Source organism: Buteo buteo, chromosome Z (genome assembly GCF_964188355.1).
Source record: "Buteo buteo chromosome Z, bButBut1.hap1.1, whole genome shotgun sequence".
NCBI classification, from domain to species: Eukaryota; Metazoa; Chordata; class Aves; order Accipitriformes; family Accipitridae; genus Buteo; species Buteo buteo.
Genome location: NC_134204.1, coordinates 9,620,897 through 9,648,684, shown reverse-complemented (window position 1 = coordinate 9,648,684; position 27,788 = coordinate 9,620,897). Strand labels below are relative to the sequence as shown.

Here is a 27,788-nt window from a genome sequence, read left to right as displayed (position 1 = left end):
GATATTTTAAAATCCCTAGAAGAGGACAAACTGTTTTGTTTGGAGAAAACTAACAAAAAAAATTATTCCTTTCCTGGACTTATATTTGACCAGTAAATGTGAAAGAAGGATTAGTTTATAGATTAAGAAACAGAAAAGTTTTTCAATTTCCTTCCTGTCTCAGCAGCTAAGCTTTCCCATTTGAGTTGTCTGTCTACATGCCCTAGGCTTGTAAGGATCCCAGTGTGTCTTCATCATAGCTGCAGGGAATCAAACTGCACAAATCTAATTGTGGGTTCAGGTCCTTACTTTGTTGTTCCATGCTGCCCATTAATGTGCATGTACTCCACTGAGACCAGTGTCTTTGAAAAAATAATATATTGCATACATTCATATGCATCTTCCAGTGTAATATAATAGAATAAACATGAGGAACTAACCTGTTTAAGTGTGGAGAGGGTGATATCCATTTACCTGGAAAGCAGGGAGATGGAAGTTATGCACTGTGGTTTTGGACATATATTTTATTTCTCATTCTTTTCAGAGTAAGTGAAGAAAAGGAGGTGACAGAAGAACGACTGAAAGCTGAACAGGAGTCATTTGAGAAGAAGATCAGACAGCTAGAGGAACAGAATGAACTTATCATCAAGGAAAGGGAAGATATCCTTTAAAAATATGTGCAGGGGCTCACTGTCTGAAATAAAAAGTGAACTACAGAGAAATAATTGTTCTAATTTATGGCAGAGGATAAATCTGCATGTGCTGCCATTCAAAAGCAATCAGAGAGATGACTTGTCAGCATGTGATGCTGGTTCATTTGAGCTTAAAACTGCCATCCAGCTGCTCCTATGATGTTGTTTTGCTATGAAATAGGTATTTGTCAACTAAAAATGACAATAAGGAATTTATGCATTAAAATACGGTTATAGATTTATTTTTTTTACTTAATCCTGTTAGGTTGTTGTAATTGAGGTCTGAAACTTGCATGCTATTCCAGTACTCTCTGTGTCCAGAGAAAGACAACTTATGCTGAAGGCATTTAAACTATATATATGTACTAGGAGATTTAGCCAGTTCAGACTTTTTTTGGTGTAGCTTTTGTTTGTTTGTTTTTATATAAAGTCAGCTGATTCTCTTGCAGGCTGTGACTTCCATATTTGCTAAGCTGCATATGCTTAGTCCCAGTCCTGGAATATCACATGCAAAGTTGAAGTTGGAGGAATTACAATTTTCCTTCAGTGTGGTGTGATAGACCTTTACAAAATTCTTTTGTTCATTTCTCTTCCAAACCTTTGATATTGATGCTTTCTTGTTTAATTCTTCAGAAGGGTAACAGTTGACTGCAGTGGGATATGGAAGAGTCAGTGCTGCAACTACAGTAGAAGCAAATAGCATATGATTGATCAGGAGCTGTATTTCAAGTAGGGAGGATACTAATGCCATGTTAAAAAGCACTGATGAAACCTAGTGTGCAATACAGTTTTCAGTCCCCAGTCACACCTTGTTCAAGTAAAAAATGGAGTTAGTGACAAAAGTTGTGGAGAAGGGCTACGTAAGATGGTGGGGGGCTTGGAGAACCTATTATCTGATAAGACACTAAAGTTTGTGTGCGTATGCTTATGAATAGTAACTGGCCAAACAGAAGTAGGTCGAGATAGTGCTAAGTTGAATAGGGGGAGAGGCAGTACTGAGACATAAAGGGGCTCATCAATCTATAGGCCACTGTTGAAACAGAAATAAACAGAGATAAATGGTCCACAAACTTAAACATGAAGTTAGAGGAGGGTTCTTGAAAATTCGAGCAATCGTATTTCACAGTTTAGCACTGGAAGGCTTAACAAAAAAACCAGCCTTTTTTTATGACAGAGCTTGGTTGGCTTATGAAAGGAATTCACTGATATGTTGTTTCTGTCAGCAGGGGATTGCCCTTCATGACTCGGAAGATCCCTTGTAGCACAGCAGCACTTATATTGATAGAAAGAATTTGATCTGTTTGTACTAAATAATATACATATCAACAAGCTTAGCCAGGCATGGAACAGTTCCTGGAAAATATTAAAGCTGATGTATTTAAGAGCCATTAGATGTGACTACAACTCTTTTACATTAATTTCACTGAAGTCGGTATTTTGTTGTATATTACATCTTGTGTATTCAGTCAGCTTATGAATGTGGGTAGGATGTATGTTCCTGATTAATATTTTTTTTAATTTATGCACATAAAGCTTTCACTAATTCATCTGAGGTTTATTTGGCTACTGGGAAGTAGGCATGCTTGCTTGGTTTTTTTTTGTGGTGTTTTTTTTTGTGGTGTGTTTTGGGGTTTTTTTTTTTTGGTGTTTTTTGTTTTTTCCTTTACTAGAAATAGATTGCACAGGCGTGCGTACTTTTTCAGAAGTCTGGTAGACATGGCAGAAGGTTAATGCATGCAATTTTACACTTCATAAAACTCTTTAAAACCGAGAAATAGAAAACAAGGTTATAATTTAAAACTATATAATTTTAACTACTGCAATACTTGTCTATCATACATGAATGATTCAAGATCCTCAGTGTACCTCTGATCAGTTAATTTTTTATCTTAAAGCTTGTTGCAGAGACAAGAAATGGTAGAAAAGACTTGCCAAGTTGAATACAGATTCTGTTTATTTTCAAGTACAGCAACATGAAATTCTTCAAGTTCTGAAATGCACAGGGTTCACTTGTAAATAAGATATCAAGAATATAATACCATAAGAAAAACCCTTCAAGTCTGGTAAAATCAATTTTACTTACTTCCCCTGCCCCCCCCCCCCAAGCTAATTTATTCTCTACAGAATTACTTTATCTAGTTCAGTATTTAAAATTACCCTACGATAATAAATCGGTGCTTCTGAAGTAACTGCAGCTATCCAGTGAAGTGTAATTTCAACTTGGTCAAGGTTTAATTGGAATAGCATGGGGAGTATGAGGGACTTTTTTTTTTTCAGCAACGTGTTTTGTAGTTTTTTTCTTATTAAGACTCTTGCAGCAAAGATATGCTTTGTGTGCTTGAAATCTCTACTTTAAAGGCAGACTTTCCTCATTTTGTAGTGGTTGATTTTTATTTTTTTTTGAGAAGCTATCCATTTGTATTCATTGCTTATGAACTATGACAGAAGCTTTGGGGAGTAGGGGAGTAGGTGTTATGCGGTGATCTCACTGCAAAACTTTGAGTAATTTACCAGTATTGAAAAAACAATATCTGTCTGCAGCCTAAACTTATGGTTGCTTTGGAATTGGTCAGTGCTGTCTGGGCAGGGAACAACTAAAATTTCATGCAGACTTAAATGTCAAATCTATCCTTCCATTGCAGTTGAAATTTTGAAATTTGAGTAGCCCTTACTAGGGTGTACAGTTAATGCAGGACAACCCTGATGAACACACTGTGAATCATAAATAGGCCAGCCTATTGTCAGGGTTGCCAAATACTTATTATCACAGAATTATGGAAAAACTAGGGATTTCAAGTAGTTGTCTGGTTTACTTTTTCCCTAAAGCAGTATCATTAGACCTGTCATATTATCTCATAATTTGGTCAAAAGTAGGTATTTTGGCTTAGTTTTTCACAGGGCGTTCCTGCTTGAAACTGGCTGCTTTCAAAAGAAACTTGATCTGAAGTGTTTCAACTAGTACCAAAACCAAAAGAGGATCAAACCTTTATTTTGTCTATAACAAGCTTTTGTAGCCTTTTTTCTAAACAGTTCTAGTGCTGCTGTTCTTTGGAGATGTGACGCTTAGTGGTGTAAGGTATGCATGCTGTGATGACGTCTTTTGCTGTTCTTACTAAAATCTGCCTAACTGGGCCAAACTGGAAAATCCAGTAACAAGTGCTCCCATTCTTTTGATGCTCTCCAGAATGAAAGCATCTTATAGCTATGAGGATGAGAAAGTGGTGGAAAAAATTAATCTTCTGACAGGGAAGATTAAGCAGGAGTTAGAGGGGAAAATGTAGAGTGGAGGCTGTACTGGAGAAGTGAGAACTAGAACCTGGCTGGAAGGAAAGACTTGGAAAAAGAGGTTGGGCTGGACGTGGCTGATGTGAAAGAAGTAAAGCCTGTGACTGATGAGTTCAAAAGTGTTTGGGATAAGCAGTCAGGGTTAAGGAAGAGCCAGGATGGAGGCAGGTGGCCTAGGGTCAGGCAGCTGATGAAAGCAGGGATGTGTCTGCTCAGTGTATTATAGCACACTCCAAACCTTGAAATGGAATTTGGGACTAAGCTTATGTGAGAAGGCTCACCATTTGTAACTTACCTCGGTGTCTTCCTTAGTGTCTGCTCTTAGTATTTGTCTTTGCTTCTGTGTTCCCAGATCATGATGGATACATACTGGGTGACTGAACTGTGCTTCTAGAGATAATCTAAACTCTGGCATTGCTTTTGGACTGTTTGACTTGCAACTTCAATGTTCTTACTTTTTGCTGTTTCATTTGCATTTTCAGAATAAGGGATAAGCAGTGGGCACCACGTTATGCTCTTAGGCTGCTTGCGCTGCCCCTTCTTCCGCTTCTGCTAGGAGCTGTTATGAGACAAGTTTCTGGCTTTCCTTTTTTTTCTGGCATATTTTCAAGCACCTATTATTAGTTTAGGTCCCAAATATCATTTAATTTAAGAAACGGGAAAATATCTTTTGTAAGATGCCCCAGTACTGTCATGATAGATGTCTTAGGAAAAAGATGTTAATAATGAGATTATTAAGGAACAAATACTACCTTTATTTCAAAGCCCAAAGAAATTATGTTATGGTCTTTAGCTTTTCTTGTTATCATCATTAAGGATTTTTTCATCTAAATTTGATGGTATTGCATAAATGAAGAAGCAAAACCAGCCTTAACATTTCTGTGAAGATTTATTAATTAGGGAAGTTGAAACTTCTTAAAAAAAAAAAATTGTTATTGAATTCTAAACTATGCTGAAACTGTCATTTTGGAGGCAAAGAATAGGGAGGTGAAAGGGAAGAAAACATTCTGTTTATTTCAAACATTTTTTTTCTTTTTGTAAATTTAAACTCCTCACCCCTAGTAAACTGCTGTTTTGGTTTATATTTACAAAGTACCTGGGTTACTTAAGGTTTTTGTTGGAATTATTTTCTGACTGAACATGATCTGTTGATTTGAAGATCCAGTCAAGTTCGTACAACAAATCCCATATGATTTACTTGACTAGTCTTAAAAATGATCACACACTATGTTTACATATGACCTTAATATTGAAACTTAGGACTACTTAGTTGATTTTTGCATGCAGTTAACATGAGTATTAATTTAACTAAAACAGTTCATTTGCTGATATTGTTAGTGAGACATAGAATATTAATTTACTGGAAGAATAATGGGATTCTTGTAAGCATTATCTATAGTCTTTAATAAAATGCTTTTAGTTTTGCCATAGTACTTTTCATTATGTTACTCTTGCATATACTCATAAATTAGTACTATTTACATATTTTCTCCTTTTCCCGTCTTTCTGTATTAATGTAGAATTAGTATTATTTTTCAGAAGAAAAATAGTTGCTTACTTGCTTAATGCCAAAGAACAAAATGATAGAAAAGCAGGTATCAGAGTACAGAATTTACTTGTTTGTTCTGTCATACTTGCTTTTCTTTATAAATGTTGAATTTGCTTTTCTGAAAATGGGGAGAGAAATAGGCACTTTTTCTGTTTCCTGTCCTTTTTTAATCTGACCCACCAAGTTGTCATCACAGGTGAAGAAACAAAACAAAAGGTCTTGGATAGAAAGCCTTTGGCAATGTACTTTGTTGAATGTGTGGTGCTCGCGTCCTGCTTAATAGATAAGTGTGTGCCTCCCCAGGGCTGCCATTTGCAAAAGGACAGTTAGTCTGAACTCTCAATGCCAAAACAGAGTGTCACAGAGAAATGGGGTATGAAAATTAACAATATAGTTAAGCATGTATATATGAAAGTTGGATCCTGCCTTGTTGCCTCTGCCCCCCCCCCCCCCCGCCCCCCGCCAAAATAATAAAAGGCAAGAAGAAAATTTCTATATAGAGAAAAATTTGCTGTTTGCAGGAAACTCATGCCTCGTGCTTTTGAAAGTCAGGGTATTTATTTAAAACTCAGTAACAATTTTAGAGTTTAACTTTGGCTAAGTCTAAGGGTGATTTTTGCTTTTGTTATAGTTTCTGTAATACGGTTCCTGATAGTATAGTTTCTGACAAGTTAAGAATTGAGGGATTGGAATGACCATCATCATTTTTCTTTTATTTCTCAACTTGGCTCCCTCAGCTTAAATTTTAAACTTTTCCCCCTTCCTGTTTTTCATATGTGAATGCATACTGTATATCTTTTTGTGAATCATAATTTGTTTGAAGGAATGTGAAGAGAATGAAAAATTAGTATTTTGCTCTTTTCTTCCATTTTACCCAACTGCTTCACTCTTTGAAGGTGTTTCCCTTACTGTTATAGGTATCCAACTAGTAAATGTTTCTAAGCAGCCATTATGGTCTATTGAATAAAAGCTGAACTTATTAAAAAGTCCCTAAATATTTATACACTATTCTGTAACAGCAGTATTGGCTAAATAATGTATGTATTTAAGAACTTCTTAAAGGTAGAAGAATCAGTCAAGGACTATTGGGTAAATAAGATATTTTGAATTTTTCATGAACTTTTAAACTAAAACAAGGTGAAACGTATTGTAATGTTGAGTGTTCAAATGGATCAATGACTGGAGATTTGTTTAAAGCTCAGTTTTCTATGTTTAATCCTAACTAGTGCCTTAGAGCACAAGCTAGCCATATTGTCCATGTTATGAAATTATCCAGAATCAACAGGCAGCATCTAAACAGTCAACATCATCCTCTCTAGAATATGAGCTAGATAGGCTTTTTGCCCTAAAACGTCACACTCAGTGGTGCAGGATTATCTGTGAGGTGGTACTGTCAATACAGAAGTATAACTGTGGAATGAGAGAAGAAGAGTTGCTTTGTAATTTATACTGTGAAGCGTGGAAAGACGTTGTTCTGTGTGTGGCTGACTGGAGAGAAGAAGACTTTCCCACCCAGCAGCTCTGGTGTAGAATTTTGGAGACACACTGAGGTGAGTGTTGAGGGCTAGTAGCGTTCTTGCACCTCCTCTGTTTCGTGACATTTTTATACTGTGGTGATCTGTTCCTGTTGGTACTAGAGACTTGATGTTTCTGAGCTGCGGTCTTGCTGGCTGAAGAGCTAGACTTCTCTTCTGCCAGGTTGTTGATAGCCGCTGGTAGGTATAGGCTTTGCAGACAACCTGTCTTCTAGCTCTGGAGGATGAATGGTATCTTAAGCACAGACATGATATTATCTATACTAACTATCTGGTGTGGATCTCAGAACTGGATGTGACGATTAGCTGCCCCTGTGTGAACTTAACATGAGAGATGTGTCATTAGAAATGCAGCTTCAGCCATGGCAATCTCATATATCAACATCAGTCACCATAATGAAAAAAACTGAAGTAGATCAGGTAAAAGGTATTTCTCTGTAGAAGTCAGGTTGGTGAGAAGGGCTGTGTCTCAAGTGAAAGGCAGATCTTTCTTTTTTCAGGCACTTAAACTGACCAGGCTACTTATCTGACTGAATTTGGCCCCTGTTTTTGTGGCTATTGCTGAAACATTTGGCTTTAGGCATGTGAGCCTTCAAAGTGATTTTTTTTTTTTTGAGTTAAATTTTCCTTTATGACATTTGGCTCATTCAGAAACAAAGACTGAGATCTCTTAAAAGGAAGCACAAATGGGAAAATGAGATCATTAATTGTTGAAGCTGGTACTGTAACAAATTGACTAGAAATGTGGATTCAGAGAAATTGATGTACTTTATCCTTCCAAACTAAATGAATTCTCCATCTGCTTCAGCTTCTCAACTATAATGAGGACGTTGGGCTGACTCTGCTATTGGTTTCTCTGTCTTCCTGAACTATTTTGGAAAGTTTAAACATTTCTTGCATGATTAAATACACTTTCAATAAATCAATCTCATAATAATTGTTGTTCAGGAGAGTTCATTATTCAGTTTAGTCTTTTAAATTACTGTTCTTCTTTAAAGGATTCTTCTGACGTAATGGCTTCTGCTAAATCCATTTGCCATGCTCTGGCTTGTAATTACTTTAGATTTGAAGAATAAAATGAATGGCTTTATTATTAATCAGTAGCAAATTTGTCTTACTGTTTTTAACCTTAGAGTGGTCTTTGCTCATGAAGTAGTTTTAATGGGTCTGGATAGCAAAACACTTCATACCTCTCTTTCAACAGCAGTTTAGTGAAAGGAATGAGACAGTTTTGTGTTTTTTCTTCCACTTCCCACTCATCAAATGTTTGTCACAGTGACTGTCATCACGGGTGTGTTGGCTGTTGTATGCTGTCAGCTGCTGGCCCACTGAAAAGCTAGTTTTGCTATCTGCTTTTAGATAGTAGATTTTTCAGGCTGGGGTAGCCTTTAGTTTTGCCTTATACTGTGGAGAGTACATTGCACTTAACCATAGCATTAATATAACTTGGCTCTTATACTGGACATTGGCCTATATGAACTTTGTCACTCTTAATGCATGGTGAAAACTTAAAGTATTTCTTTCCTCCTTTCTAGGAGTAGGGTTTCATAGTTCTTACTGATGATGATATTGTAGTCAGATGAGTTATGAGTCTATGCTGTGACTTAGTAGCAGAATGCCGTCTTGGACTGAAGTTTTATAGTACCTGATACTGGACAGATAACTGTCCTATGTAAATCTTGTCCATTTGGCATCAGTGCTTTGTCCGTAGTTTCTTGTAAGGTTGTGCAAACTCATCCTTAATTTTAAACTGCCAGTCAATGCAAACTAATATAAAAGCATCTTCAGCCCTGGTAAACTTCTTAGGATCTACATCTAGTGGATGTTACATTAATATCTCATTTTCAGAGATTGCTTAGAAAATGAAAGTGGGCTAGTTGTGGAGTTACAGACATTCAATAAAACTCAGCTTTTAATTTCTGTAGGGATTCATTGTTATAACAGCACTGTGTTGGTTTTGTTTCCTCTATCAGTTGTGATGTTTAACCAGGGCTAAGAATTTTTGGAGTAATGCTGAGGAATTGGAGAAAACATGCAAAGAGAAATGAAAAGCATCCTTGAAGTCTTAATTCCGTGGCTCTCTAGGAGGTCATTTAAAGTGTAAGTGTAAATCTGGATGGAATTTATCCTGGTACAAGAACTTCATAGAAGACTTTCATCTGTACCTTTTATCCTTAATTCTATTTGCATTACACCTTCTTGCTCTAGTTTCAGGAATTGTAGTTTTTCATTTCACATCGACGTTCTTCAGTTCACATACTAGTGTGTATATGTTTATTTAAATGTATTTTTAATTGTGAAAATGGTATGTATTTACTGATGGCAGTATGGTCACTTTCATTACATATATGTTAAGAATGTTACTAAAAGGTTAGCCCCTTCTTGGGACAAAAAATACCCCAGGGTTATAGCACAGGGAGTACAGTTGTAGTAATAAAGATTATGTTGCTGATAAGTTCCCCTCAAGGCCCCATGATGGTAATACCCCTATATTTTGTCTTTAAAGAAAACTGCTGAGAGGCAATAATTTTTTTTTGTATGTGTCCCATTTTCATTAATGCATGGTAATTGATGGAGTTGCAGTGACTTGTAACAGTAATGAGTTCTAAACATAAGAATGCACTCCTTTCTAATAAGTGAGCACTGCTGGGGTTTAAAAGCATACTAAATCAGTTGCTTTAGTATGAATTTATTAGTTTTTTTCAGCATTAGCTTTAATAGTAGTTATTTACATAAGCGTACATCCCATTAACCGCCATCAGGGCTGGAAAACATGCTGAACTGTTCATATTTTCATATAATTATTGAACATAATGGTTTCATTTGCATTTCTAAACAGTGATGTTTCTGTCAGGCTTGGAAATAGTGTCTTTACGCAGTCCCTATTTCACATCCACTTATTTGACATCGTTAAATTTTATGCTAATGTGCTTCCCTAGAATATCATCAGTAGGACAGATGCTTGTGCTTTAATATACAAATCAGAGATGCTTTTCCCTCCCCCCTCCCTTGAACTGCAAAAGAAATAAAAAAGCATATCTGCACTTTTTAGATATAGTTTGTTTCATTCTAAAGAACCTGTAAGAAATGAAACTTAGCTTTCACCCCTACTAGTCACTTCTAAATGTTGTAACAGATACCTTCTTTAGGAAGGGTGGGAGACTATCCTCTGCATGAAGAAGTAAGAGTCTTCTAAAGTTCAAGGTAATGATGTGTTAAAATAAAGATTGTAACCTTGACATTGTCTCGTGTGAAGCATGGAGCCTTATACAGCAAGTTGCCTATCTATGCAGTGGTCCATGGACTGGCTTTCCTGGCAGCAGACCATTGCTAAGAGAAGATTCAGGAAGGGAGCAGTTTCAGCTGCTAGACTCGGTGCTTGTCAGCAGAAGTGAATTTGGAATTGTACATTGTCAGGATTTTAGTTTTACATTTAAAATAGTTTTTTTTTGTTTTGCAATTTTGCAGACAGGCAGAGGTATATGAGCCCTTGCTAACTAAGTGGGGATGGTGGTGGTTGTATGATCAGTGTTGCTTTGATTTTTTTTGTATGTATCTAAGAGCTTAGATACTTGTACTGAAGTTAACAGTGGAAGCAGAGCATCAAAAACCTAAGAGATAGTGCCAGTAATTGCAGTTCTGAATGTGGAAATGATGTAATATAAATAAATAAAATCAGCAGCACCACCAAAACCACACTGCTATTAATTTCATTTTTAAATGGAAGAAAATGTTGCATCTTGTTCTGTATGAACTTTATCTTAGGATGACTTGCCTACAGTTGTAAGTAGAGTGACAAAGGTAGAGCAGAAGTGTGCAACATGCAGCATATGGTTGTGGTTGCAGGAAAACATAAATATTGAGATACATAGTATGTTGCTTACAAGCCAGACTTGACCAATGTGAATGAACATGGAAACCCAGTGAATCTCCAGCTCAGTTCTCTGCTTTTACTGGCTTACTGTATGTGGCATTGGGCAACTCTGCTGTCTTCTCTCCTACTTACCTATTTAAAAATTTAGGGTACTGCTTGCTGACCTTTGTGTGACATGAAAAGTTAGCACGTTGCTTAGTTATGGCATTTCATGGACATCCTCAGCCTTGAGGAATACAAACATTGTGTATCTCTGAAAATGTTAAATAAAACCAAAAATGTTAGGGTCAAGCAAAAGACTGAGAGAAGTGTGTAACACGCATTTGTCATTTTCTTTGTGTTTTATACATAAATGTTAAAAAATGCCTTTCTTCTTGGGCATGTCATAGAAGAAGGTTTGAAGGGGGCACTTAAATGGAAAAGGGTACTTGGACTGAAATGAAAAGGCATATTTTATGCATAAAGGGCCATGTGAGCAAACTGGAGATATACTCTGATGGGTTCTGGGTTTATGGTGTCTTTATAGATGATTAACAATTTGCTGGTTGCTTTGCAGACAAGTATAGAGACAAAAATCTCTGCTGGGAAATGCTTGCAGTCTAAGACCTCATTCTGGTCATGTGTATACAGCTATATTTTAAGTCACAAGAAGAAGAAATATTAAAACAACAACAAAAAATTTGCTTTTATTATCTCAGAACCATTGGCTTTTTGAAGTATTTCTGTTACAGTTTTGAGCTTGCAATAGTACATGCAACCACTTTATAGGAAACAGTTTGGAGCAAGGTGTGTTTTGGTAAACCTTTTATGCAGGAGTAAAATAGGAGACACCAAAGTGCGGTAGCAATTGGTAAGATGTGCTAATTTCAGCTGTGAAGTACTGGGAAATTTAAGAGAGTACCTCTGGCATGCAGAGCAGACTGTTGTACTAGAGGTATTCTGATCAGACCTCTTGTCAACTTCTCATTTGAATCCTGAAAAGAAGGTGCTAGGTAATTGGCAAGTATCCTTATTTTAATATGCAGCCATAAAAAGGTAAAGTATGATGATTTTTGACATCAGAAGACTAACATTTTACCTTTAAATAAAATATGATTAACTGGTACAGAATTAAAAGTAATAGAACTGAAATACTCAAACTATGACTCTGTGGTGTCAGATTACGCATCAAGTGTGACAGTTTAAGTACTGAAGTGATTTAAAAATGATCCAGCTGGAGGATGTATATCCCAAGTATCTAGAATAAAATAGAATAAAACAATAGTGGTGGCTATCAAAACTTTCTCAAACCCTCCTGGCTTAAGGAACCAGGAAATCAAAAAGTGGCGTTGTGACTGCATCCTGCCTGGTGCCAGTGCAGGTACAGTGAGGGAATAGTTGGCATGCTGTGACAGCATCCTAAACTATGATTTTTAAGCCTGCCAGATGATGATTATGTTTAAACTTAATTGCCAGGCCAAGACTATTGCTTCTGCACTCAGCTACGTTCAGCAAGGTTCAAATACAATTGATCTACCAATGGGTCTCTTTTTTCAGCAGTTTGCAGTCAGCCAGGCTTTTATTATCTCTGTACAATTTCATTTCTGGTAGATTGGCACATTTTGATAAATGAAACCACATATTTACCGTCTGAACTACTTAGTGTTACTGTTTGGAAATCTGAAAATGCCATTGTGAAGGTTTGTCATTTGACTTCTGCATACTTTAAGTCCTTGTTAGTAAAATGAATTTTTTTTCCCCACCTAGTAGTTTGGTAAACTCAGCTTGGAATTTGACAGTGAAGTGGCACCTTGCTGTCTTCTGAAGTCCTGTAAATGAAGTTTTTGAGTGCTATTTGGGCATTTAGTAATCTTCTTGTAGATGTTGTTTTCATCAGGTTTGTGCACATAAAGCTACGACACCTTGAAATTGTTTATGAAGCATCAAGAGGAGGAGTGGAATATGGTTCATGTTCCAAAATGCCAAAATAAAAGAAGTGGTAAATAAAATGTACTGTGGTCACAATAATTGGCAGGTCTAATTTCACTTACATCCAGGGAACAGGATCCTGAAGTAAGAGGGTGTTGCTTTCATGTAGTTTCTTCAGAGAGCAGAACTTTAGTAATTATGTAAAAATGCGAGCAAAGCACTTAACAGCCTTTGTAGTATGTGAACTCTTCCAGTTACACTGCTCAGACGCTTGTATGGATTTCTTCATATTTCATTATCTTCAGGGAGAACTTTTTCGTTGCTATAAATATTGGTAGCCACATTGATGAAAGATGCTTAGTTGCTTATAAAGATATTACTCACCATCTCTTAACAGTGCAGAATAAGACTCAAGCGAGCACAGCTCTTAATGTCCAGCTGTCATTTCAGGTAACTGGACAAGTCCTGTGAGGTCTTACTGCTCTGTTTCAATGCAAATAACCATATTTAGCTTGCCAATGCTCTTTGCTTTAAGCTGCCAATAAATCTACTGAATAAATTTGTCCTATGAATAGAGGGAAATTAAAAATTAGAAACATGTTGCTAATTATCTGCAGAGAGAAGTTATGGGAGCAAGTAATATAAACTTACCTTCAGGATGAAGTTTGATTGTGGAAAGGATTGCATGGTATTATCTCTAGTAGTGTCAGACTAGATTTGGTTGTCCTGAAATGCTTCTTGGTTTCCCCAGAAAGCCATTTTGGTACACTGCCTTAGGTACATCTGTTGTGATGTCTGGGGACCTGTGCACAGCCCCTGAATCCTAGCTGATTTTAATGAACTGGTTATATTGAACTTGTCTTAATGTTGACAAGGTTCTGTTGTATATTACACTCCATTTTCGGGAGACAGCCATAGGACAGTGCAAAGAATTTATCAACAATATGATTGTATTGTTCTGACTGAACAGTGAATGCATCAGAGATTCTTCTGGCTCATCTGCGGGGGACAGATGACAATCAGGAACATTCTGTCTCTCTTGGACAATCCTCATAGCATTATTTCTGTTCATAATGCTGTAAAGATCTGCCTCGGTTCACTTGTGACTTCTCTCTGCTGTGCCATTTTTTGAATGATCAGTGTTTTAAAAGATCCTCTAATGTTTTTTTCAACACCTTTTAATTTCCAAGCTAGACACAGTCACAGCTAGCTTAAACATGCTTGTTCTTGTGCCAGTGTTTTGCTTAAATAGATCTTCCTTCTATTTAATGTTTACAGAGAAGGGATTAGAGCAATAGACATTCCTGCTCTCAAAGGGAGAAGAGAGGACAAGGTCAGAGAAGTTTCACTTTCACTTGGATGCATGTTGCATGAATGATGGGAACAGCTTGACTTCTGGATTAGAACAAGCTAGAAATCTTGGTGAAATGGTATAAATCTGAGAAGAATTGTATGACTGAAAGATCAGGGAGCTTAGGAAAGTCAGAACAGTAATATGTACTAAGTGGGATTTGTTTGTTTTTCTTGCATATAGAAGTTTGCCTCGATAACGTTCATCTTTGCAAAGCTACATAGTGAAACTTCTGGTTGGTGTTATGGGAAGTTCCCAAAAGTCAAACTTAAAGGTACATATGTCCTGGTTTAACCCGGCAGGCAGCTAAACACCGCACAGCTGCTCACTAGGAAAGAAATTAACTCTATTCCAGCTGAAACCAGGACAATGTAAATGCTATGATAAAAGGTTGGTGCTTTTAAGTAACTGAGATGACTGAGCAGACAAATTATGGTACGACTTTAAATGGGCCCCTTGACTTCCACCATGGCAAAGGTGTCTTGTCAATTCCTGTTAGGAATCCTGTTCAGTCTTGCTTTATCATCAGCCAGGGAGGGTGTGGAACACCACTGCAGGTGTTCTTTTGGTAGTTGTTCAAGGGTATAAAGCTGTTGTGAATGGTTTAAATTTGGAGAGAAAAACATCATGTAGCTAGATCTCTATTAGCTGTGTAGCTACTGGTGTCTCAAATCTGATAATGGTGCTGCCTACAACAAAGTCAGGATTTACTCCCCAGCATCATGATTTTTTGCTTTTAAATTCCAATAATAAAGTAGAAGTTTGGGATCTTGATCTGCAGTAGATTTATATTTCATGTAATGCATCTAGTGAGTCACGTATTTGCTTTTCACGTTGTGAGTTTTCTTCCCCATACATGAGGAAATAAACATGTGGCTGAAACCATTCTGAAAGAAAATACAGAAGAATTGGCTATTAGTTCAAAGTTGCTAAATGCAGTAATGGGGTGTTTAGTTGAGCTCAGTCTCTGTCTACATCTATTCCTCTTGGGGATGATTTGCAGCCCTTTTCCATTGGCATGTCTGTTTCTCTTTGTAGATGCTAAAATAGATTCTTAGCTAATATTTAATAAAAAACATATCAAAGTTCTGCAATGTATCTTACTGAAAGAGTTATTATTTTCTCCTGTTGCTTGAAAATAGATACAGTATGGGTAACTTGCATTGTGGGAGCTTTGCTTTGTAGTTCACAGTATTCACATAAAATTATTGTGGGCATGCTGAATCAGTGGTATTTTGTCTCCAGTAAATCTTTTGGCCTCCAGAGCAACCCAAAATATGTTTGTGAGCTGTAATAACGGGTGGTTCATTCTCTTCTCCTCTTTTTATAATACTGGATTGCTTAAGGTGTTCTACTTTCTTTTTCTTTCAATGTCAAGAATTTTATTTTAATAGGACTTGTGAAATCTGGAGACTTATGGAAGATTAGTAAATCTGCCAGAAGCTTATATTTATAAGACTCATGAGGAATATATGAGATTATACATAAAGTTAAACTCTTCTTTACTCTTTGGATCTGCTTGTTCACGTTTCACGTGTTGTGAAACTTCATTCACTGGGAAAGGAGTTTTCAGTTCAGGAAGACAGTATGGTAGCCATATTCTCTGAATTTTCCTGGAAGATAATTAGTCTAACTGTTTTTAAAGTGTGTTCTCTAATGCGGATCTATATTTCAATGCTAGATGTTTGTTTGAAAGGGTTGTGTTGTGGATTTGCTGTAGGCTGACCTAGTGAGGCCAATGTGTAAATTACTGTATTTGTGTCACTTATCTATATTTTGTTTATTTTGGAATTTAACATCTAGTTTATTAAAGTTGGCTACTTGTCATTGGAGTGAAGAAGGTTTTTAGTCAGGAGAAGGGTGTAGGAGGGGAGCAGGAAGTTTCAAGAGACTTTTTTGAAGCCACGTAATGGCTTTTCTTGTCACCTCTTTTAGTGAAGCCTACAGAAGGAGTTCTGCACAAGACTTCCTAGAGTTTCTTTGGGTAACTGCATGATGAGGATAAGCAGTCCTCTCCCTTGTGGACTGCAGTTATGCTGTTATGTCACATGAAGAGAACTAGGGGTGACCTCTTGCAGTTTCTACTCCAGATGTTCTGTCAACATCATGCATCTGGACATATATGTTTGGGACTTTCTCATATCCCTGCTAAATAAAGATAAGCCATGACCCATTTACTATCTCTGTAGTCTAAGCTGTGCTGAACTCATTGGAGAAATGTGTTGGAGCCTGATTTGCTCATTCCCTCCCTTCACCCTTGGTACTGTTTCTCTTGGCTACCTTGATCCCAGCCATGTCTATGTTCCAGCCGTATGGGTGGGCCTGCAGTTGATGTGTTCAGAGAATGCCTTCTGTGCCTGTAATGTAGAGATGTCCAGAAAGTAATGCATTAATCAGTCACAATGCAAATCACGAGTGCAGCACATGGAATCATTCTTCTCTACTGAGGATACTTGCCTATAAATTGATGTGAATACACACAGTATTTCTTTTTTCCTGCTCATCTCCCACTTTTTGTCAATCATGTAGTGTTGAATATGCAAAGAATTGAGAAACTGTCGTGGATGAGTGATTTAGATCACTTGAAGAATCTCCATCAAAGTTATTAGCAAAAGTGATTTTAATATGATGTTGTAAAAGTGCGACTTAACAAAGTTAGATGGCAAGGTTCACTCTATTATTTACTACATGGAAGAAACATACAAAGGAAAATCGAGTTACAGTCAAGCTAGAATGATTTATACAGAGACTGGAGATGCAAAAAGGTAAGGGAGACCCTGCCATTGAGTCTCTAGGTTCAGAGTGGATCCCCTTGCTTTCTAAACTCCTCATAGAGCTTAGGTGTGGCTAGGTCCAATCTCAGTTTCATACTTGGTCAACTGTTTATGTCTAATGAAGTTAATACAAAGGGTAAGGGAAACCTCCCATTGAGTCATGAGGTTCAGAGTGGACCCCCTTGCTTTCTAAACTCCTCAGAGAGGAGTCGAGGTGCAGCTGGATCCAGACTTAGTCCCAGACTTGGTCAACAGTTTATGTCTAATGGAATTAGACATGTGGATTTCATTAGTATTAATTCAGCATGCTGTCAGTCACTTACTGAGGATCTGTTGCAAATAAGGGGTCTCTCCACCTTGGGTAAAGAAGGATCTCTTAGTCTCAGGTAAGGAATCTCAAACCTTGAGAGGTGTCCCTGCTCGAGGGAAGGGTCTCCTGGCATGCAGTCCAGTTGCAATTCAGGGAGCACTCAAATTGGGCTCATCCAACGATCTGTTGTTGGTAAAAGGTCTCTCTGCTTCGAGAGAAACCTTGAGAGGCGTCCCAGCTCAAGGGGAGATCACCGCCATGCAGCCACACTGCCTCGCAGGGAGAGCTCAAAGGCAGGTCACTTAAGCTGTCATATTTCTGGGATAAAGTGGTTGGCTCGTAGTCAAATTGCATAAAATGGGAAAAGGTATGCACGAGACTCCTTGTACCTGCAACTTTCTTCCTTGATAAATGAGTCTTGGAAAAAACCACCTGCTATACATGTGTTAATCACAGGATTGGTGTTCCAAGCTCATAGGCATCGGTGCCCACTTAGGCCCACTGCTCCTTTGTGGGTTTCCTAGAGGCGTTCTTGGCCTGGCTGTGGCTCAGGCCTTCACCTCCTTTGGAGCCTGTACAAAACTACTGCTAATTTGGTTAAGGGGTTCGAGTGTATCTGTCACAGAAACTATGAGTTAGTACTAGCCTATCAGTATTAGATATATTTCCCCTAGAATTTGTTAAAGTTTGTTATTCCCCTTTCTTGAATTTCAATTTTATCTCAAGGAGATTAAGGCTTCTAGAGTTTTTCTAGATTTGTGGGTAATGGGCAGTAGTTCTTCCATGCTTGCAAACTTTCGTATCAGAACTATCATTGTCAAAGCACTTTATTTTTTTATAAAGGGCTATGAACATAAGTGTTTCATGTTTACAAAGCCAATTGGAGAATCATTTGTAATATCAAGCCTAGTGCCAAGGCAAGTCTATGGTAACAGCAGAGTAATTCAGTCTAACAATTTCATATGTTAAGCTGCACTGGATGCTCATTAATAAAACAGATACATAGAGGGGATGGTGTCATACTGTAAGATATTTGTCTGGTTGTTTTCATTGGCTTGACAGAACTCCAGTATGAAAAGTACAGAGCATGGACAGACTCTGTAATGAACTTGCATAGTGAATCATCTGTTGGAATCCTAGTCAGCTGGGAACAGACTTGCTGACAGACATGAGACTCCTACTGTAACCACGTGGTGCTTTATCTTTTATTTAAAATTCATTTGGCTCCTTGTTCTTTAAGTTTAATACAGATGTAGTCTCTCTTGCCATAATGTCAATTTTGCTATGGTTTTATCACGTGGTGTGTTGAATGCTGTATGCCTTGCTCTATGAAAAGGATGTGTCAGGAGTCTTGGAAAACTCAGTAATGCTGGAAGACAAATTTTGACTGAGATTCCTTTACAGAAGGAGTTTCTCACAGTTTTTACGGTCTTGAACCAGCAATGGTTTGGTGAAATATACTGTTATGTGCAAAAACGACAACACAATTCGGTGGTTAGACAGTCTTGGTGCAGTGCTAGTAAATTGTTCTTAATTGATCCTAACATTATATTATGGTGCATCTTGAGTGGAAAAGGAAACAGTTTCTTATATCTTATAGGTTGTATTCTTTGACTTTCAATTATTTTACAGGTCAGGAATAGAAAACTGTTCTGTTAGCCTTTTTGTTTGTGTAATATTACTAAGCCAATGAAAATACAATAAAGGCAAGGGACTATTTTTTCACTTAGAGATGATCAAAATTTTAAATTTCTATTTTGCAACAATTGTTAATACTTTGAAATTCAATTTTGTTCCACTAAAATGTATTTCAAAGAAATTTGAAGACTTTGTGATGCCGTGTTTTGGTTTTATGTTCTTTCATGACGTGAGAGATGCGTGTTGTGATCCTGCTATTGTGATGGTCGTCCTCTATCTGACATAATGGAAGTGATCTATTTATTTTTTTTAAAAGTGTGTCAGTCTTCCATTGCAAAATACATGGTATGTCAGTACTGAACATCTGTCATTCTTATAAACTTTCAGCTACTGCCATATCATTATGACTTTTTTTGTAATGAGCAAAACATACAGTTTCTATATGTGGTGATACAAAATCTGAAGTTCAGTTCAAGCAACTGAACACAGGATGAAAAATGAAAATATCCTTCTCCTTTAAATAGAGAAAATTTTCTTAAGTTTCAACAGGTTGGGGGTTTTTTTCCTTTTTCTGGTGGAAAAGTGGTTTTGACAAGATGTAGGTGTTACACTAGAAGCATACTTTCAAAAAAAAGAGCTGAAAGAGATCTTTAGGCATCCTGTTCTTTCCCAACAGAGGATGGATCACAGCCTGCCTTTCTCTCTTGCTTCTAGTTCTTTGCCCAGGTAACCTGAATTTGAAGTTTAGATTTTTCATTCCAATTTGGAGGCTTTGCCATAGCTGTAAGCCTTTCTCTAGGCTAGGAATTTGAGTTGTTTCTCACAACGAATTAAGATTTGCAGTGTCCACTGCTGATGAGCCTTTCAAGGTGTCACAGGTTTGCTCTATCCTCACTTGTGCTTTGTGAAATGCATTGCAGTTTGGGTACATATCCCACAGATTTCTGGCAGAGTTCTCAGAAATGGTGAAGTTTGGCAGATTTCAAAGGGCCATGAGTATATTGTGGGGAAAGTGGTGGGTAGGCTGGTCAGCATGAACTACAATGCCAGTAAACCTTTAACTTAGTTGACATTAATGCAGCCTGACTGAAATAGCATTTAGAGTTAATGAAACTAGTTTTAACAGTATCTGCAATGCTTTCTGTGTGTGCATGTGTGACGTTTTACAAGTGCATTGCAAAGACTGAATTGATTCTTAGAAGAATACATTTCTGTAGTCCAGACAAGACCTAATAGATCTTTTTCCTAGATAGCAGAATTAAGTTTTTCTTAATTTTCTCTCTTGATTAACATCCTGAATGGGGTGAGGTTTCTACTAAATGTCTACTCAAAACAAGCTTAGAGAAAATGGAATGTCAGCCTTTAAAGTGTCACTTTAGTATGGTTTGACATGATAAGGTCCTAAAACTCTCCTAATGGTATATGTGCAAGTATGGGGCATGCATGCTTGCTGTATTTGGATTCAGTGTGTGCGGGAAGTATATTCACAAAATACTGATAGCACCATGCTGGGAAGAGTGCTTGGAATAAGGAGCACTGGCAAAGAAAAGAACTGACTGGCAAACCCAAGATACAGAGGTGGATGAAAGGCGAGTAAATATTCAATATGGAAGGTTAAAAAGTATCAGACTGCTGGGACAAAGAGGTATATCCCCCTATTAAAGGGGAAAAAATATATTTCTCATAAACAATTTGCTTACTAATATTTAGATTTTATAAGGGAAATAGTGCAATTCTAAAAGATATTTATGCTTTTAGGTGTGAAATGGAAACAATTTCCTTTGTGTGTCTGTGTATGTGCACAAGCACTTATATTATTCTAACCTTTTTTCATAATGCTGAATATGTTTTTAGTACAGAAGATACTCTAGTTTTGGTAAGTCGATTTTTGTCTATCCATAAAATTCTGCTGACTTCTCTTTTGTGTCTAAATACTTGACTGATTATTGAATTCCGTGCATTTCTGAGTGCATCAGAAGTCTTATTTAACAATTAGCATCTGTAAAAACAAGGAATGGCACATGTCATGCATGTGCCACATATTTAAATCACACTTTAAAAAAGCCATCTGTTCAATACTTCGTTTTTAGGGCGTTCTTTATTCTACAGAGAAGCGTACCCATTAATAAGGAGGGTTCAAAACCAACTTGTGTATCTTTAGGCATGGTGTTAATTTTATTTTTTTATAAATATATGTGTGTATACATATATTACCAGCTGCCTGAATTTTCAAAACACTAACAATTTAACATAAGTTCCCGAGGGTGACATTTTGCAGCTAGTAAGCAGGCTAGAGTCTGGACAAAGACAATAGAGCTTCACACTGAGCTGTGGACAGTAGCCACTCATAAAACTTAGAAATTTTATTTGTGATTGTTTTTCTGCTCTTATATAATTTAAAATTGGGTAACACTTCTTTGAGATAACCTATAATCTCTTATGTGTTTTAATAATACAAATTTTTGCAATATTGTCTTACAATTTTTGAATATTTTTTTTTTTGGTTCAGAGCAGGCACATAACAGATAAGCAAAGTATAACTGTAGTCTAAAACAAGATTATGGCAACCACTTATTCTGTGTTTAACATTAGTGGGCAAATTCCCCAGACCATCTAAACGTTTAATATCCCCTTGCAGTGTTTGGACAATGGACTGATGTTATTAGAAACTATGCGTCAAAGTTAAGTTGAGTGTATAAATCATGTTGAAAACACAGAACAAAATCATGTTGATATGAAAGTGCAAGTAAAAGAAACCATAGGATAGAATAATTGCAGATTATTGGTTAAGGTAGATGCAGATTAGTTCAATCTTTCATGATGATTGTGAGGCTTGCACAGATGATGCCTACCATATGTTTCCCCACAGTTAAAGGTACCTCTTTTGTATTTGGGCTCCATTGACGTGGTGAAGCTTGGGCTTGGTGACTCCCGTGTTCTGAATGCATCTGGTCAGCACCTTGGCAGTTAGCTGAATGAGCATGTAGGGTCCTCTGCTCTTGCTTCAGACCTGAAAGAGGTAGAGATCCTACTAGCAGGTAAACTCTCTATATGCAGTCTAGTCCTATGGCCCTTCTGCTAGTGTATGATCTCCTCTGGTGCTGTCTTCCCTGCCAGAAGACACTTGAGAGGATGGTATGGTTGCAGGGGTTGTAGGAGAAGCAGTCGCTTCTGTTTGTTAGCTCAAGAGGCAAAAAGGTTTTAATGAAATTAAATTTATGCTACTAAGACTCCTGTGAATTTCATCAGTGGAGCTTAGGTTAGAACAACAGAAAGAAGTCATCTTCAAGGCTTAGAAATTTCCATGTTTGCTTTTCTTCCAAGGTAGAGTAGATGCTGTGGAAGCATTTCTGAATGAGCCCAAAGTTTGCTTTTCCTGAAACATGCTTTTTGTGTGTTCTGCAGCTGTGGAATATTTTTGTTTTCTGTTGGCTACTAATAAGTGATATCTGAGTTCTTGCTCATACTATACTCTGAGTCTTTATTTTTGGTGTCCCACTGTCTTGTTTGAGACAGTGTTTTGGTAAGAGTTGGTTTGAGCCTAGCTAGACTTGAAAATATGCACATATTTGAATATGCACAGGTATGTGTTCAAATACTTAGCTAGCAGTCCCAGGGCAGCAGGATATATGTATCTCTGCATCCTCTTGGATATATCTGTCTCTTCATCCAGTTAGGGATGCCCAAAGAAGATGCATGTTGGTGTAATGAGGATTTTTCTGAACAGCACAGGTGGGGTCCAGACTTACCAATTTGTTGTATCTGACTGCCACTAAACAGTGTGGGAAATGTTTAATGCAAAAGCATGCAAGCCTCCCTGGTAAAATATTAAATCCAAGAAGTGCAAGGAAGAGCAATGAGAAATTTAAGATAAGGATGCTGAGTGTAATTCAGAGCCACATATCTCTTAAAACAATAAAACTTCCCTCACACAATCTATGTGTTATCGGATTTTGTGATTTCCAGTTGAACTCTTGATGTATGTGTGCTGACCTCTATGCAGAATCTTTTCAGTAATCCATATTGTTATCACTGCGTTGATTTAAAAATCTTAACTCTCTGCACACTGAGCAACTGGATGGTAAACAAGCCTTGTGACTTATCTTTACCTTAGAATTTATGTGCAAACTTTAATACCTCATTCATATAAGGTCTGACCTTTTCTACAGTTGCAAACGAGCCTCCAAATAAACCTTGAATTATTAACTACCCTTTATGTGAATGTAATGCAGTTCTCTTACTTTCTTATATTTCTCTAACTTCCACTCCTGTCTCACAGAAATGCATCCAAATGGCAAATCTATCCTTCATAAGTAAAGTAGCTTTATCTTCCTAATTAGGCAAAAAATTCAGTTTAAAGCTTTTGTTTGAACAGAACTGAGATCCTGTAATAAACATTATGGACATAGAAGAAACTTCTATTCACTTGTTAATAGGCATATTAGGATCTGTTTCAAGTCATATAACAGGACTACTGCTATAATAAAAATTGGGGATTGTTTTCTAAAATAATAACATCAATCTTGTGACAGAAGCTCATGTTCTAGTGTATGTGCTGTTTCTGTTTAATTGTGTGCATGTGCGAACCAAATATTGTCAGGTTGCAGTGGTGTGTGTATTTTTATTTGCATTGTATTAGCAATTCATGATAGTAAGGTGAAACCAACAGTCATGGGCTGAGGATCTGTTATGCCAAGCATAACTTTATCTTTCTTTAAAAGACACCCGTTCTCTGGGCTGGTAGTCAGCCTCATGAATTCCCAGGCTTGAATTGCTATGGATCACAAATGGGAGTTTGCATTTCACAGGGGGAAGGAGAGGAACTGTAGAGATTGGTAAGTGGGAGTGAATATGTGAGGATGGGCACACTTATTCTGTCTTAAAAGCTAAACTTACTGGAGTATTCCCAAAAACCTTTGGTTGGGGAAAAAGAAAAGCCACATTTCAGCTTGTCATTTTAACTTTGCCCTTAAATGCCAGTCTGAAGCATATTTGCAACTGTTTCTGTTGAATAGTGCAAAGGTTTGACTTGTACTTTCGAAAGATTTCTGTGCTCTCCGAAAGTGTGCTGCATTCATTTATGGCTGTGGCATATGTACAGGAATGGAGATGGCTTTGATTTATGCTGCTTCACTGCATGCATCTCGTTGCTTAAGTTGAGGTTCCCTATTTAAGAATTCAGCCAATCTCCTGATTATAAAGGCTTATAGGGTGGCAGAAAAATTGTGGTTAATATTTCCCAGGTTGCCATGACTTTTGTTAGAGGCCATAGGAGTTGAGATGCTCAATTCCGTTTAAGAGAACATTTGAAAGTTTGGGACAGGATACCTGAATTATGGAGATGTTAACTACAGCTAATGACAGATCTAAGATTAAGCATGGGTAGTTGGTTGTTTACCTTAATATGCAGTAATATAAACCAAAATGCCCCAGTTGGGGGCAGGGGGGGGTGTTAGTGAAACCAATCTGGGTATTTTAGACCTGTTTACAGTGGAGGGACTGTGTTTGCAGTGTCAATATGTTTATTGTATGTTTTTTGATGTGTTTTATTTTTCAGTTATACATGAATTTATTTTATTGGTTTTAGTGAACTATATGTTGTAAAACATACAGAATATGCAGCATGATTGGAGTAATGTTTGTACTGAAATCTGAATTTTTGCATGCCTCACTGCTTGTTACTTTCTTATTGTGAACCTTAACCGTGGATTAAATTTTTTTGCATTTATTTTGCCTTAGGTTTTGGTGTATTTCAGTGAAGTTGACAACCCTTACATTATTGCCCTAAAAGCCACAGAAAAAGTATTCAATGTCTCGAAAGAGACCACTTTAGTGTATCTCACTGAAGTACTTGAGAATATACAAGAATTTTATTCTAAAACTATAATTCTAGGCTTGTCATTATTGCTTGTCTAGGTGATAATTTGAGGCTTGTCATCATAGAAAGGCACCTTCACACATCTTTAATTTCTGTAACTAGTTTTTATAATTTCCCTGGGACCATCCTGAAAATAGACCTTTTCTTAGTTATATCCTGGTTATGCAGGTCAAATTGATTTATTTTTTGATATCACTTTTTTGTGGTCTGGATAAGCATACATAAACATGAAATTGTGGATATTAAACTGTACTTAGCATTTTATATTCTTTCCCATGCAACTTGTTACTTTTTCAGAGGATGAACCATAAAAACAACTGGATGCATAACTCTACTTTCTGGACATAATCAGCACTATGCAATTTAGCTTGTGAACATAGAAACTTTGTTTATTCTAAGAATTGTTCAACTTGTAATAATGTTGTATAGAACTCTGCTTGAAAGGGGAGATTGTGTGTGTTGTTAAATGCAGAATTACAGCTAATATTTTGAGGAAGAGAAGTAGTGTTGTCAAGGAGATGGGGAATCTCAGCGTTTTTTTGTAGTTTGCAGTCGATGAAAAAAGTACGAAACTTTGATTTATATGAATCATGTTTTTTCCCTTCAGTAATTATAAAATTAGAATGGTGATGTGTATGTCTGTCTATATAAATGTTTCGTGCTCTATGAGAACTTACAGGGTTACTGAATTAAAATAATGTAGTTGAAACTTCATTGAATGGTCAGCTTCTTTTGAAATAAAATTAGGAGATGCGGTAACTTCCATTTAGTGTGTGCAAACAGAAAATGTGTATATAAAGCCAATGGGTATGTATCTGTACTAAACGCTGTATACTGTCTTTACTCAACCTTTTGACTGTATTTGAATCATCTCCTTCTAATTTCTACCTTCTTGTAACTAATTTACATAATGATGCTGCTCACTTAAAATCAGCTCATTCTAAGGACTGATATAATGTGTTGTGCTAATCTAGGTCCTTTTGTTCAAGGAGATCAGAGTGGTTTGCAAATGCTCCTAATTCTGTCCTCATCCTGTGAGTTAAAATGTATAGCTGCCATATCAGCTTCATAAAAATGAAGAAAATGAAATAGAAATTTAAGAATTTGTTCAACATATTAAAGGAAGGCTGTAGCAGAACTATGTTTAAAAACTCAGATATCTTTATTCTGGCACTTGTATTTTCCTTTGTTTTTTGTACAATAAGGACTCTGGTGTGAAAACTGCCTTTACTGAAGGCAAAAGGGCTAGGCCTTCATTTAAAAACATTGGAAGATGAGTTTTATTGCCAATTAGGGCAACTTGCAGTAGTCTGTAAAAAATACCCTTTTGGTCACAGAAAGAGTGAACTTTAGATTCCCTGTTGTGTATTTGTTCAAGTCCCTAAGTTCTAAAGATGCTTTGGTTGTATTCGACCTGTTTGTGTCAAACTCTATCTTTCTGCAAGTTGCAAGAACCTATCTGACAATGGTTCTTGCAAGTTACTGCTGCTTTTGTCTTCCTACAGTTTCATTTCAGACTTGGCCTTAATCTCCTTGTGGAACATCTAGGTATTTTCTGTTTGTCTGCATGTGGAGATTAATTCCTCAGACAGTATTAGAGTTTCTACAAAATCAAATGGTGAAAATTGGTGCAGTGTCTTTTGCCATTTCCATGTTAAGTATCTGTTTGGATCTGTGGATGCTGGTATTTTATCTTGTTCTTGAACAACTTTATATTGCAAACTTGATTTGTTATCTAGCTGAGATACAGTAAGTGCAATATGGTATCTGTCACCTTTGGCAACATGGCCTTTCTGAATAGGTGTAGGAATTTACATCAGAGAAAATGTCTTAATACCTGTATGTTGAAACTTTCCTTTCACTGGAGGAAAGTCATTCTAAAGCACAGAGGAGGCTGAGGGACATCTTTTCTTGTTTCTGCCTAGCAATCCTTGGTAACTTTCCTTAAATGAAATTACTTCAGAGTGTCCAAGAACATGTCTGCAGGAGTCAGCCTTCTTTTTGCTTTAATGATTACATTTTTGTTCCCTCTGTTAAGAGGTGTTTTTTTGTTCATTGGTTGCAGCCTGTATTATGAAGCTGCATACAAGCTGTGTCCAAAGACTTTTGTGGAAAGGTATAGCTGTCCTTAAAATTTTGATCAATTAAGAAGAAATCTAGTTTTCTCTTGCTGGTGGTGGTGGGTTTTTTTTGTTTTGTTTGGTTTTGTGATGTTTTTTTTTCCTTTTAGAAGGATAGTATTCCTAACTCTGGAGGAAGATTATCTACGTAGAAAGATTGGCTTGTTGCTAATGATTATGGCTGCCCTATTGAGTTGCCCTACCACCTTTCATCTTACAAATATTTGGGGTATGCTTTCATAATTTTTCTTTGTATATACAATATTATATTCTTACAATGATTAAGAACCATTGCTTCTTTCCCTTTTGCCAAAGGAAGGAAAGAAAAGACTTGTGTACCAGCAGAGGGGTTTATGACCCAGCCTGCTTGGTTGGTGGGAGGTGCACAGATTTCTGTTGGAGCTGTAATTATGTAGTGGGAGAACTGACCAACTGGATAATGCTAAGGCACTTTTCCTTACTTACATCTCAGAAGGGAGCTACCATTGGCAGGTGGATTTGGGTGAGATCCAGGCCTAACAGAAGACCTAAATTGTAAGGATCTAATGGAGCACGTCTAAAATGCAAAAGTCCCAGTTTGGCAGATGGAGATAGGTAGTGGGTTTGGGGTATGTATACAGTGAAAGGTATGGAAAATGTGAATTATCTTTTAGAACTGGAAACAAATTGTCAGCAGGATTTCTTCACAATATCAAAACTAAAGAATAATTAAGTTGGCCTGGCCCTCATGTGAGCAGGTAGCCACTTGTGGATTAAAAAGTAATCTGAACAATAGTCCTCATTACTTGACATCAGGGAAGGGCCTTCTTTTCTTCTGGTTGTTAAAGCTTGTTTATACGGAGAATGCAAATGAATTCCTCTTTGTGTTTGCTTAAACCCATGAGGATGAAATTTC

General features: G+C 37.0%; 1 protein-coding gene across 1 annotated transcript in view; it reads left to right on the top strand.

Moving 5' to 3' along the window:
• Positions 1–27,788, top strand: part of KIAA1328 (KIAA1328 ortholog) — a 189,841-nt gene that overhangs the window by 19,881 nt on the left and 142,172 nt on the right. The window contains 1 exon segment of the mRNA XM_075020054.1: positions 524–639. Within this exon segment, the coding sequence (XP_074876155.1) occupies positions 524–639 (116 nt within the window).